The sequence below is a fragment of the Lissotriton vulgaris genome, chromosome 9 (assembly GCF_964263255.1).
Source record: "Lissotriton vulgaris chromosome 9, aLisVul1.2, whole genome shotgun sequence".
NCBI lineage: Eukaryota > Metazoa > Chordata > Amphibia > Caudata > Salamandridae > Lissotriton > Lissotriton vulgaris.
In genome coordinates, this window is record NC_141697.1 from 231,241,672 (window position 1) to 231,254,603 (window position 12,932).

A 12,932-nucleotide genomic window follows, 5' to 3' on the forward strand; every position below is an offset into this window, starting at 1 on the left:
GATCTAGATGAACTGGCTTGGGAGGGGGTTTTGGGCTAAAGGCTAGGGTTTTTACTGTTTTGAGCACATGTCCAACAGGAGACAGATGTCAATTTCATTTAAATCATTACCAGCTTGAACATGCTGCATTCATACACTTACAAACTTACTTGCAAGGCTAAATCCACTGCCTCCTCATACAGTTCCATCACCTTGTAAACATGGACACAGGCGTGGTGATGACCGTGTTCTGCACAAAGTCGAAGTGCATATTTTAAGTCATAGTGAATCCGGTTGGGGTTTGTTCCAGCATTTAGAAGATACGGCAGCAAGGAATCTGGCTGGTACTGAGCATAGAGAGACAGCAGATAGTTGTGAATAGCTTGCTCAGTTTCCTCTAGTTTATATACACAAAACTCCATGTACCGGATAGCTTCTTTGATTTGTTGGGAGCTGCCACTCTGGCTATAGTTCACAAGGGCCGGAATGAGGTTCCTTGCATCCAGTTTCTTGCCCATACCAATCCAGGCATCTACCACTTTCTTTGGAATGTGTTGCATTAATACTGGAGAAAACTTGTAAAAAAGGGTTTTGTCCCTGTGTTTGGACAAAACATTAAGTGCTTCATCATAGTTGTCATGTTGGCAGTGGTGGGACACCACTCTGTCATAGTCTTGCATGAGCACAGCAAAGTATACCATGTGCTCGGTGTCTCCATGACTGGCAAGGAGATCATGGATGGAGGCACGGTTGTTAAAGAGACATTCTTTATTTTTGGAACTGCTCAAGAAAAAACGGAATTCGTCTCGTGTTTCTAGGTACAATGGCCGTTTTATGGCATCACCTTCCAGTAAACCCAAGCGGTTCAAGTAAAGTTCAGTTAACCACGTCGTCAGTAAAGTGGCCTGTATCATCTCCGTCTGTTTCAAACTTCCCAACTTTTTCCGCAAAAATTCCATTAGAGCCTCTTCTTGCTTGGCTTCAATGAACTTGAGGGCTATCTCTTCAAAGTAATTCTGAGTTAGTGCATAACATTTGGCACTCTCCAGATACCTCTTGCTCTGAAAGCAATGTTCAGCCTCTTTAGCAAGTACAATGTCAAGGCAGTCTGGCTTATCCTTGCAGTATTCTTTTGCCAAATCAAACTTTCCCATGTCCATGTACATCTTCCACACATCCCTAGATTCACGCTGTACATGGTAGCGGAACACCGCCTTCTCAGTGTGAATCCAAATTTGTCCAATATTGGGATCCTTCACCATGCGTTTCAGAGAGCCAAATTTCTCCAGGAAGAAATCCTGAAAGACAACCTGACCATTCAGAATACAAACTGCCTTCACTCGGTCCGGTAAAAGTAACAGGAAATGAAACTGGGTCAGCACAATGGAGATAGGCTTGTTAACACGCAAGTCAATATCAGTAGGGTATTCCCATACCTGAAAATTGGTCAACACAGAGTCAGGCCGACCGTGGTCTACTTTACCGTACAACACTCCATTCCCCATCATCCACGCAAATGAGCTAGGAAATGACTGCATTTTTGATGTGTAAAATGCTATTTCACTGTAGCCAAGATTTGCTGGAAACTCCTGAAAACCTGGCATAGGATCTTTTTGCGTACTGAACAAGGAGCTGAAACTTTGCTGCTCTGCTCCATCAGCTAATTTACCAACAAACTGGAAGAGTCGCTTACGAGTGGTGGCAATAATGAAGCACTTTCCTTCGCTACTACGTTCTATATCTATACAACAGACCGGAGCAGGCCCGCCTTCCTCAGTAAGTGTATAAACCAAACGGAAGTACTGATCAGGATTTGTGCTGAAAAGGCCACCTTCACTGGTCGAAATTTCAGCTTCGTAGATCTGGCCCTGAATTGTGCCCACTAGAATGGGGCCAGTGTTGGTTTCGGTTCCAAGAAACTTGTTCCACCCCACGCTTTCTATCAAATGTCCTCTCCAGCGCGAGAGAGTTCGTACTTTCTGTCCATTTCGGTTGAGATATAGGCATTCACTGCTGTTTAATGAAATCAGTAGATGAGAACCTGTAGAAACAAACATTTAAAGGTGAAACCAACACCTTTGACACATATCAATCTCGCAAACATTTTTACTAATCATCATCAGTAGCATATCCATAAAATAGCAATAAATATATGAGTAATGCAATAAAAAATTCAGATTTTTGAATTTCATTCATTCAACTTCCAACTGATTAAGTCACATTACAACTTAATTTAAAACAAATAAATACAATTCAAATAATCAATTGTGGTTATTCCGTACACTTTATTACAAAAATACCACCAAAAGGGTCTCAGTATTGGAAAAGTCCAAACTGAAAACAATCTATAATCAATGGTTTCTAGTGGCCCGACTCAACTGTCTAAGAAAGGGCAAAATACATTTTGGCTTACATAACCCTAAAATACAGTGTTAGCAAGGACTGTTACCATGGAGCACAGGGTCAAGACTGATTTGCATATGGCTGTGTCCAAACTGGGGTGGCGTAGTGGGCAAAAGAACAATGGATTTAACTCAGATCTTTTGACTGGGGGAGAATGTTTGCATTGTCAGCATTCCGTCCATCATTTGTTTGCTGTAACAGCAAGGAAATGACAGCACTTCCCAAATTAATATATTAAAACAGAACGATTTTACATCTTCCTTTAATGTATGTATTTATTTCCAGTGTAACTAACTGAAAGCCAAAAGGAAAAGCTGGTGGCCTTATCCTTATGCAACCTAATCACTTTATACTTAACTTATGCAACAGGACAAAAGAAAAGTGCAAAAGTCTAAATTGTTCTGGGGTAATATTTTGCTGCCTAACTGGCTTCCACTTGTGGAGGCTTATCTATCAATAGTTTCTTAACAACCCGTCACCCACATAATTTTCCATACCAACCACAGATAAGGTATCTCTTATGGGAACATATTCGGTTTTTCACTCACGCTAGTAATGGAGAACTCAAATTAGCCTAGAAAAGCAGATACATTCTAATTCAAACTAGAAAAAATATCACCCCAACACAATTCCGATTCTAGCCATTTACTCCAGAAGCATTACGTGATTTCTCATGTTTACCATGATGAACCAGATGTGTAAACAATTTTATGCAATGAAGACGTGATAAAAATATTTTTCAAAAGCAAAATCAAATACCTAATACACAGTCATGAAAGGTGGTATTTTCCATACAAATTTTATTTGCTCACAGGAAATTATGTATGGTGTTATTTTTATGCAAACACTGTGCACTTATCAATAATATGAAGATAGGTTCTAAATATGGAAACAATTTTACAGAACTGAAAAAGGTCAGAGCAAAAGTATTTTAGTGGTTGCAAGGGGGACGGGGGGGAGGGTATACAGAGATGCTTTAATACCAGACAGTCTAACTTCCAGAGCATGAGTCTGATCCTGTAGAACTAGGTCATCTGCAAAGAAACGGGCAGAGGTACTTGCACGTTGTCCAACTCCCCAGTTAAATAGGCCAGGGAAAGACTGGATACAAATGTATTAAAACAATCCATTAACAAAGGCATACAAAGAACAAGCATTTGCAATGCAATCGCTCTCGCAATTGCGAGATTTTGAGCTATTGGCATTTTAAATGATAATGGCTTTTATTTGTGTGTTTAAAAAAACCTACAATAATAAAAGGCATTGTCATTTACAATATGGATAGATGAAAGTTTATAAAATGCGAGACCTATTGTATTGCAAATGCTTGTTTTCAAGCGCCCAATAAAGTATGTTTGGATGAGGGGCGTCTAAAGAAAGGTCCGCTGCAGCTGTTAAAGGAAGGGTCACTGTGATCTGTACTGGAAATATTTTCCGAGCTATGGAGTTGCAGAAATGTTTTGCAAATACGAAAAAAAAATCTGATTGAACTGCATGTAACTTTTCTGTTTACTTATTTTAGATTCTAAAATGTGCCTCTGGTTAAAAAAACTACATGGATTGGGGGGTTGGTTGTAGGTGATCTAATGTGTCATGTAAGTGTCAGTAAAAACATGGGACACCGCATAGTGCCAACTATATCTAAAGATGTACTCCCTGAAAAAACATTAAAACAATTCACTACCGGGGGAGGAGTCGAGCCAGCGACCAAGATGCCGCTTGAGCATCGGCTCCGCCGGCCGCCACATCCTGACCGACTATCCGGCACATTATCCTGAGCCCTGTCCCTACCATCAGGTGGGGGACCAGCACCTGAGTCGCTAGGTGAAATTCTGGCTCATTTGGTGGCCGTGGCGACCGAATATAGTCGTCGAGAAAATTGGGGCCTGTGGTCTCGGAGACCGGGGACCCGGGTGTGGAACCATCCAGGACGGAGTGCAACAACATCGGCCGCAGAGACCGGAAGTGGCCGGTCGGATCCTGCTTTGTCGCATGGGGGTCGCAGCTGCAACGACGTGCGCCTCTCAACCTGACTTGGAGGTCGACCATCGCAGTTTCGGCCTACACTCGACTGAGGAGTGGTGGGTTTCCCCTGCCTTTGCGATCGAGATGGCATCGAGAGACTGAGAAGCCTCAGCAGAAGACCTCAAAATCCAATCGACAGGTCCAGTCGAATCGCATCGATAAGTATGCTATCTCCAAGGGGTCCCCAGTCTAAGCGAAACGACCCCCGGCTGGAGGTACCGAAGGGGATTCGGTCAGCGACCACCCCACCTTGAAAGACCTAATGGCCACTATTACTGGGGTCCAATCTTCCTTGGGCAAGATGGACACAAAACTGGACACTGTCTCAATTGAGGTGGGCCTTCTCAGGGCTGACCTCACCAAAACGAACCTGGAGGTTAAAACGACGAGCCTCCTCGAGGATGTCTCTGAGCTCCAGAAGGAAGTGCGTGACCTCAAGGCAGCCCGACACCAAGTTGATCGTAAGCTCGATGAGTAGGAGGGTCGGGCACGCCGCAACAATGTCCGCATTTTGGGGGTTCCGGAGAAATCCGAAGGGGCGACCCCGGACCTCTTTGTCAAGGATCTCATCCTGAACCATCTCAAGCCGAAGGGCCTTAGTAATTTCTTTACTGTGGAAAGGGCACACAGGATTCCCGGAGGCCGCCCGAAGGTTGGGGCACCTCCGCATCCCATCATTGCCCAGGTCCTGAACTTTCACGACCGAGACACCATTTTGCAATCGGCGATGTCCACTGGGCCGTTGGCCTATGAGAACGCTTCGCTGTTGTTTTTTCCGGACTTCACTCAGATGGTTCAGAGACAGCGACAAGGCTTTATGTCCGTAAAGCGGCGGTTGAGAGACAGGGATGTGAAGTACTCTATGCTGTATCTCGCACGATTGAGGATCGAACATGATGGAAAGACTTGGTTCTTCGATAACCCTGAGGTGGCCGCGGACTGGTTGGACCGAATGGAAGGATCGGACTCTGGGGCTCAGGCCCGAACGGACAGCGAAGAATAGAGTACTGCTTGGAACTGTAAGCCGCACTCATCCTATCACTGGCGCAGGGGGTCTGGTTGGGGCTGTTCGTTCTTTCCCTTCCCCCCCCCTTTCCCCTCCTCCGGACTATTGATTGAGACTTTTTATGTGATCGTTCCGGTTAGTGGGGGACTACGGTTGGTTTGGGGGTGGTGGGGGCGGGCAGCCTGTTGTAAGGTCCTCCTCGGTTTTTCGACTTTTAGATACTTGTTAGTGGGGGCGACAGGCACACTGCGAGTTGGGGATGTGCATTTGCTACATGCAGGGGTGCAGGGTGGGGGGCTGGGGGTTTGGCTGTTGGGGATTTTTATGTGTTGATTTGTTTGTTGTAAGTGACCAGGGATTGCTAAGGGTGCCTTCAGATCTCCTGTTCTTTCTTGGAAGGATGCATGGCTTCCGCTAGAAAGGGCCTGGGGTTCTCCGTCCTCAGCTGGAATGTGAATGGATTGGGTGATAAGATAAAACGCACTATGGTGAGTTAGTTCATTAGACGGCACATGTCGGATGTCGTTTTGCTGCAGGAAACGCATCTAATGGGGAAGCAATGTATGGCGCTGCACAGGGGAGGGTATAAGCTTGTTGCTCATGCTGGTTTTACTTCTGGTTTCGAGGGGAGTGGGCATCTTAGTGAAGAACTCCTTTCCCTTCACGATCCGATCGACCTGGTCTGACAATCGTGGTCGTTATATAGGCATATCGGGTCTCTGGGAGGGTAGGACGATTACGTTTGTGTCTATTTATGTCCCCCGGCGTTGCAGGCTGATACGTTTTGTGACTTAGGTCGGATGTTTCTCACACTGCCCGTCGGCAATATGGTGCTAGGCAGGGACTTTAATGCAGTCATAGATGGCGAACTAGATAGGCGCCCCTCCCGTGTGTTGTTGCCCTCTCGTAGGTGGCTATCCGACTTTATTTCTACGTCAGGGTTGTTAGATGCTTGGCGTCTCAGACACCCGAGTGCCACTGAGTATACACATGCCTCTGCGGCACACCATTCCCTCTCTAGAATAGATCATGTGCTTTTGCCAGCGGCCCAGGCGACCTTAGTTAGTGAAGTGGCCCACCTGGCGAGGGGGGTTTCTGACCACTTGCCGATCTGGCTTCGGCTGTGTTTGGGGCAGGGCGATATTGGTAGAATAGATCCCATAAGTGCATGGCGTCTGAAAGACCCTGTGGTGAAAAAGGAACTTATGCAGGTCCCAGATAGTTTTTTCTGCGAAAACGAAGGTTCGGTCACATCGAGGTGTTCCCCTCTGGGAAGCGTACAAGACTGTAATAAGAGGGGAGGCCCTCTCCCCTGTATCCGGGCAGAAGAAGAAGAGGAGGGAGGAATTGGATAGAGTGGAGGCGGAGCTTGTGGCCTTGGAAATCGCAGCTTCCTCCGGGAGTGACCCTGGGGCGAGCCATCGCCTTTGGCTGCTCCGGGATGAATACAAGTCAATGACGTGTGACGTGCGAAGGCGCAGCACGCCTCAACACAGAGCAGGATTTATGAGCATGGTGATAAGGCGGGGAAGTTGATCGCCTGGTTGGAAAAGGGTGACTGGGGGTCTCGTTTGGTGCCGGAACTGAACGTGGGTCCCGCGGTTACGTCGGATCCTCAGTCGATAGTTCAGGAATTTGCGCGATATTATGAGGAGGTGTACACCGCGGCTGGAACGTTTACCGAGGTCGACAACGTAGACAAGATTCGTGATATACCGATGCCTGCCTTGTCGGACGATCATAGGAAATTGCTAGACTCCGCCCTCACCAACGATGAGGTGGCAATGGCTATAAGGGGGGTCCACTCTGGTAAGGCTCAGGCCCCAATAGCCTTCCCATCGAGTTATTTAAGCCACATGCAGACCGATTGGCCCCGTATCTGAAGGATATGTACATGGAAAGCCGGGATCTGGGGGTGCTGCCCTATGACCAACGAGTTGCCAACATTGTAGGAATTTATAAGGAGGGTAAGCCCAGACTAGACTGCTCTTCGTACGGGCCAATTTCTCTGTTGAACGCGGAGCCCAAGATCTTGGCCAAACTGCTAGCCACCCGTTTGGTGAAAGTTATCTTGACCTTGATCCATCCAGATCAGTCCGGTTTTATGCCTCGGCGTAACACCGCACTTAATCTCCGTCGGTTGCATAGTGTGGTGGCGGGTGCGTCTCACATCCATGAACCAGCAGTTTTGTTGTATCTTGACGCTACTATGGCTTTTGACCGGGTGGAGTGGCCCTACCTTTTTGCGGTTTTGACGAAGCTGGGGTTTGGCCCTGTATTTCTTGGCTGGGTCCATCTTTTATATTCGGGCCCCCATGTCTCGCGTGGTCGTGAACAACCATAAGTCGCGCAACTTTTCTCTCGGACAGGGTACACGACAGGGATGCCCCCTCTCACCCCTTTTGTTGGCTTTGGAACCGCTAGCGGCCTGGGTGCGGTGGGACCGCTCGATCAGAGGGCTGCGTTGGACTGCGGACTGGGAGGACAAGATTTCGCTTTACGCTGATGATATTTTGCTATACTTAACCTCCCGCGCAGTTCCCTTATTGTTTTCATGGACGTTCTGGCAATCTTCGGCAGGTATTCAGGATTTGCAATTAATTGGGCGAAGTCAGTCCTTTTTGTGTTGAGCGGAGACCCCCCCTAGAGTGCCTGAGAATTGCCCTGTGAGACTGGAGTCGGTTAGCTTTCGCTATCTCGGGATCCACATTTCTGGTGATCCCAAGGTGCTCTTCCGGTTGAACATGTTGCCCCCTTAGCTAAACTCCGGTCAGATGTTGCGCGGTGGAAGACGCTCCCACTCTCCCTCTAGGGCCGGGCCGTCCTTTTCAAAATGATGGCTCTCCCGCGATTCCTATATGCACTGCAGACCTCCTTTGACCCTGTGCCGCAGTCGTACTTCAGAGAGATTGAGTCTCTACAGCGTAGCCTTCTGTGGGAGGGGAGGCCGCGCATTGCTCTGTTGAAATTGATGCTGCCATGGTACGACGGAGGCATTGGTTTGCCCAATATTCGGAAATACTATTGGGCGTCTCAGTTGGCCCCCATAAACCATGCTATATACGGCTCGCCGGTAGACCCCGGATATGCGATGGACCGCTGTCAAGTGCCGGGGGCAGAATACACCAGTGTTCTATATGCGAAGCGTGGTCGGTTCCCGTTGGTGGGGCCTCCCTCGATTTCTACAAGAGTATGGCATGAGGCCAACAGAGACCTCAAATGGGCTGGTTGCTTGACATTGGCTACTCCCCTGTGGAGTTCTGAGATGTTGGGGATGCTTTGGAAAACCAAAGGGTTTGATCGTTGGGACTTGATTGGTGTAACGCAGGTTCGCAATATATGGGGTAAGGATAGGGTGCTGACATTTGAGGAACTGCAGGCTAAGTATCAGCTGAATGAGACAGAACGGTTTAGGTACCTTCAGATCAGTCATGCTTTGAGCGCCATTGTCCCCAGAGGTGAGACGCCTCCAGTGGCCTCCCCACTGGAGGATCGCTTGCTCGATGGTCTAGTACCCACTAGGGCGATTAACTTAACGTACAGCAAGTTGATTAACCATACCGAGGACCCCTTGGTGTTTTTGCGTAGACAGTGGGTTGCTGATGGCTTTGTTCTTGACGACGAGGACTGGAGGGAGGCGGTGGCGTCCCCCAAGGAAGTAGCGGTCCCTATGAGGCTCCGTTTGGTTCAACTTAGGATTTTGCATCGCTCCTATATAACGGGTCCGGGATTGCAGAGGATGGGCTTGGCTGGGTCTGCTGACTGCCGAAGAGGGTGTGGGCTGCCTGGAACGTTCCTCCATATATTGTGGGAGTGCGAGAGGGTTTGTGACTTCTGGACCAAGATACATACAAAAATGAGTGAAGTATGGGGAGTGAGAGTCGAGCTGGAGGCCAGGAGATGCTTGTTGAATGTGTGGGAGCCTACCGACCTGCCGAGCCATGGTAAGGTCTGGGTGGCTCTCACGTGTGTGATTGCTAAACGTAATATAGCGCAGCTCTGGGGTGCCTCTCGGGCACCTCGGATAAGGAAATGGATGGAAGATCTTGACTGGTGTATGTTTCGTGAGAAGTCAGTGTATGTATCCAGGGGGCGACCCCGCAAATGGGTCAAGATCTGGGGAACCTGTAATGCCTATCGTGGTGATATCTGTGAGCCGCCGGAACTGGAACCTACAGACTTGGACCGGGAGGACACCTAGGCCCGTTTCCTTCTTCTTAATCTCTCGCTGTTATTGTTGGGAGCTGCATTCATAAATATGTGGTCACCCGATACACCCTGGTCAATGTTTGTGTATTGTATTGTTGATTTCTTTTGTTAATAAAAAGAATTAAAAAAAAAAAAAAAACAATTCACTACCAAATTTCTTATTCAAAAATGTCAAATAGATAGTATGCTACCTTGTGGGCGAATGCCCTAATTTAATAAAATTGGTAAATTGACTCCTCAAATAAATATTACCTGCACTCCTGCAATGTTCTTGGCTTCCTCTGTCCCTTTTGAGCTGGCTACAAACAGCACAAAATACAGCCATAAGAGGTTCATGGGATCGTCGTGCATGCAGTGCAAAGTGTACTGTGTGAACTATGACACTATGTACTCCTGATTCCAGGTATTGCCACTTGAAAGAAATACACGTTAACCTTCCAGATCCAAGCAAGTGGTCCCTGGATGCGTGTCTTCCCTTCCACTCCCAGTAGAGAATCTTAAAAATCACACTGTCTCTGCTTCACTTTCCACATTACCGAACTTCAACAAACACCAGGCCCACATCCGTTTTAACAAATATAATGCAATTATAGGTGACAAATAACATAGCGTACCCTAACTGGTAAAATGAAGAACTTAACTACTCTGTATGCATAGCCATATTGTCCAAGGAATCCTGCGATTGGTTAGGAAAGCGGCTCTACCTCAGAAAAGACAGCCTACTCACACCGGTAGATGCCGCCTCGGTCTTGGTGCACCGGAAGAGGCCACTCCAGAAGTGATCGTCTAGCCGCAAACAGCTTACCAGTCTAGGATGTTAGCGCTGCCACCTCTGGTTGAGTGATCACTTGGAATACTCATCCCGGGGAACTTTCTACACTTACAGAAGCAGGTTATCCTAATATAGACAGATAAGAGCAGACGCAGCAAATGGATGACAAGCAGGCCAGTGTGAGCAGAAGAGCCAGGGTTTCCTTAGCAACGAGGTTTCTCTGACTTTATCATGCATCCAGCAGTGACGTGTGCGCAGTGTGAAAGTTAAGAATGACGGGGAGGGAAGGAAAGTGAGAGAGGGAGCGAGCTGTACTTGCGTGCACATCTCCTGTCCTCACACGCCTGCTGTCTTTAATGCGAACGTCTTCAGCCGTACGCGTGCACAAGTCCAGTCTTCTGGGCGCATGCACATGTCCTGTCCCCCTTCTGCCGAAAAACCCACGAGACGCCAGAGGAGACGCCATGCGCGTGCGTATCGCCTGTCCAGGCGCGCACCTGGCCTGTCCCCCTTCGCGCACCAAACCCACAACAATAGTCTCGCCAAGGCGAAGGAGCACATGCGCTGCATCGCTAGGCGAGACCTAAAAACATAAGTGATTTGTGGCAATGGTGACCTAAACATGCATGTAGAGTAAAGGTACATGAAAGTGGAACAAGTCAGGTTGTAAGAGCTGAGACGCACCATATACATGCAGCGGCCTACATGCCTTCTCATTTCATTCCACAAAGTACCTGTGCCTTTCATGTTATGGAGAGCGAACCCAAGAACAACAGTCTTAACTCTTATAGCATTCCAGGAGGCCTATAGTCTTGTAGAAACACCACCACATCCACAATACATCTATAAGATATTTTTTCAACACCTGTTTTGGCGCCAACATACTCCTATTACAACAGAAAATAGTAGTGGGTCTATCAAACAGTTGGCTCAAGTATGTGTCTGAAAGGTAGACTTGAACTACGTCAAAAAATTGAGCATCTTTCCTGTGTGGAAAAATACCCATCAGTTGTCGATCCTGGGCGCCCTGCTCATCATTTGGGTTTCCTTCACACCGGGAAGGTAGGTTTCAGGCCAATAGTGATGATGGAAATGGAAACCTTTTTTCTGTTCTCATATATCAGGGTTTGGATGGACAACTCAAGAGCAGTGCATGTGTAGAGTGAAAGGGTGTGAACTGTGATATGAACAGATAAAATTGGGTAATCGAATGGAAAACAAACTTTAACACCTTTCTATTCCCAATGTAAAAAAGCGTGCGATGCTAGTGGTTTTAGCAAATAGCCACTAAACTTTATATGTGGTCAACACGTTTCTGCAGACTAAATTATGGATTCTCTCAGGTATCCTGCTACTTTCTTCAGGACCTTATTCGCGACTGCTCATTAAAAAGTGATAAAATCAGGAAACTATTACCTGGGTATTTCAGTAGTACATCATTCTCCTACCAAAGTCCAGACCTCCCCGAGACAGCCCAGAAGGACGTCTGGAGTACCAACCGGACGTGCGGGGCTCCATGTACCTGAGCTGTGGCCAGGTGGGGTGGAGCGTTTCTCTCCTACAACTTTGGTAGGAGAATGATGCAGCTAGTCAGCACCCCAAATGCCTAATCGGGAGCATCCCATATGGCGAATTCCTTCGCTTGAAAAGAAACTGCTCGGATGAGGAGGAGTACGCTCAGGCAAAGGAAGAAGCCAAAAGAAAATTCCAGGTCAGAGGGTACTCTCATAATGTACTGAACAGTGCTGAAGAGAAATCAAACAAAATCCTGAGAGAACAACTTCTGGTAGCGAAACAGGTGTCAAAGCAAGAGGAAATTCCCTGAATAATCACCACGTTTAATGTGAAGTCAGGAAGGATAATGCATATATTTCAAAAAAACTGGCATATCCTTAACACGGACCACGTAATGAGGAAAGTCCTTCCAGAGAGACCTGTAATTACATACAAACGCAGTCAATCTCTGGCGGACCATCTTGTCCATAGTCACTATGTGTCCGAAAAGAAGAAATCAGTACAAATCTCGAAATCGAAAGGATTTTTTCCTTGTCGAGCCTGCAAGGCCTGTAAAAATAGCAAAACAACAAAAACATACCCAGGTAGAACCGATGAAAATGAGCCTGAAAAAAACATCAAAAAATTACTCAACTGTAATTCTGAGTACACTATCTACTGCCTCCTATGCCCGTGTGGGAAACGCTATATAGGCAGTACAATCAAGCCTACCAAGATGCGAATTTTCGAACACATGCGGGCAATTGCGAACAGAGACAAGTCGTACCCTGTGGCACGACACTTCGCAGAATTCCACAAAAGCAACAGGGACCTGCTTAGCTTTTATTGTATCGATCAAGTGGAACGTACTGAAAGGGGTGGTGATAGAGAAAAATGACTGCGTACTCTTGAGTCAAAATACATCGGGCTAAAGACAACGGTTCCCTGGGGACTTAACAACAATGAAGAAATGTGGGTACATCTGTAGATGCAACTGGGTACTTAATCACATCTGATAGGACCCCATCCCACATTCAGGTACTT

The 12,932-nt window shown here is 47.1% G+C and overlaps 1 protein-coding gene across 1 annotated transcript in view; it reads right to left on the reverse strand.

Annotated features, from left to right (window-relative positions):
- Positions 1-12,932, reverse strand: part of VPS18 (VPS18 core subunit of CORVET and HOPS complexes) — a 68,530-nt gene that overhangs the window by 12,484 nt on the left and 43,114 nt on the right. The window contains exon 4 of the mRNA XM_086937366.1: positions 150-2,020. Coding sequence (XP_086793492.1) covers positions 150-2,020 — 1,871 coding nt within the window. The remainder of the gene's footprint in view (positions 1-149; positions 2,021-12,932) is intronic.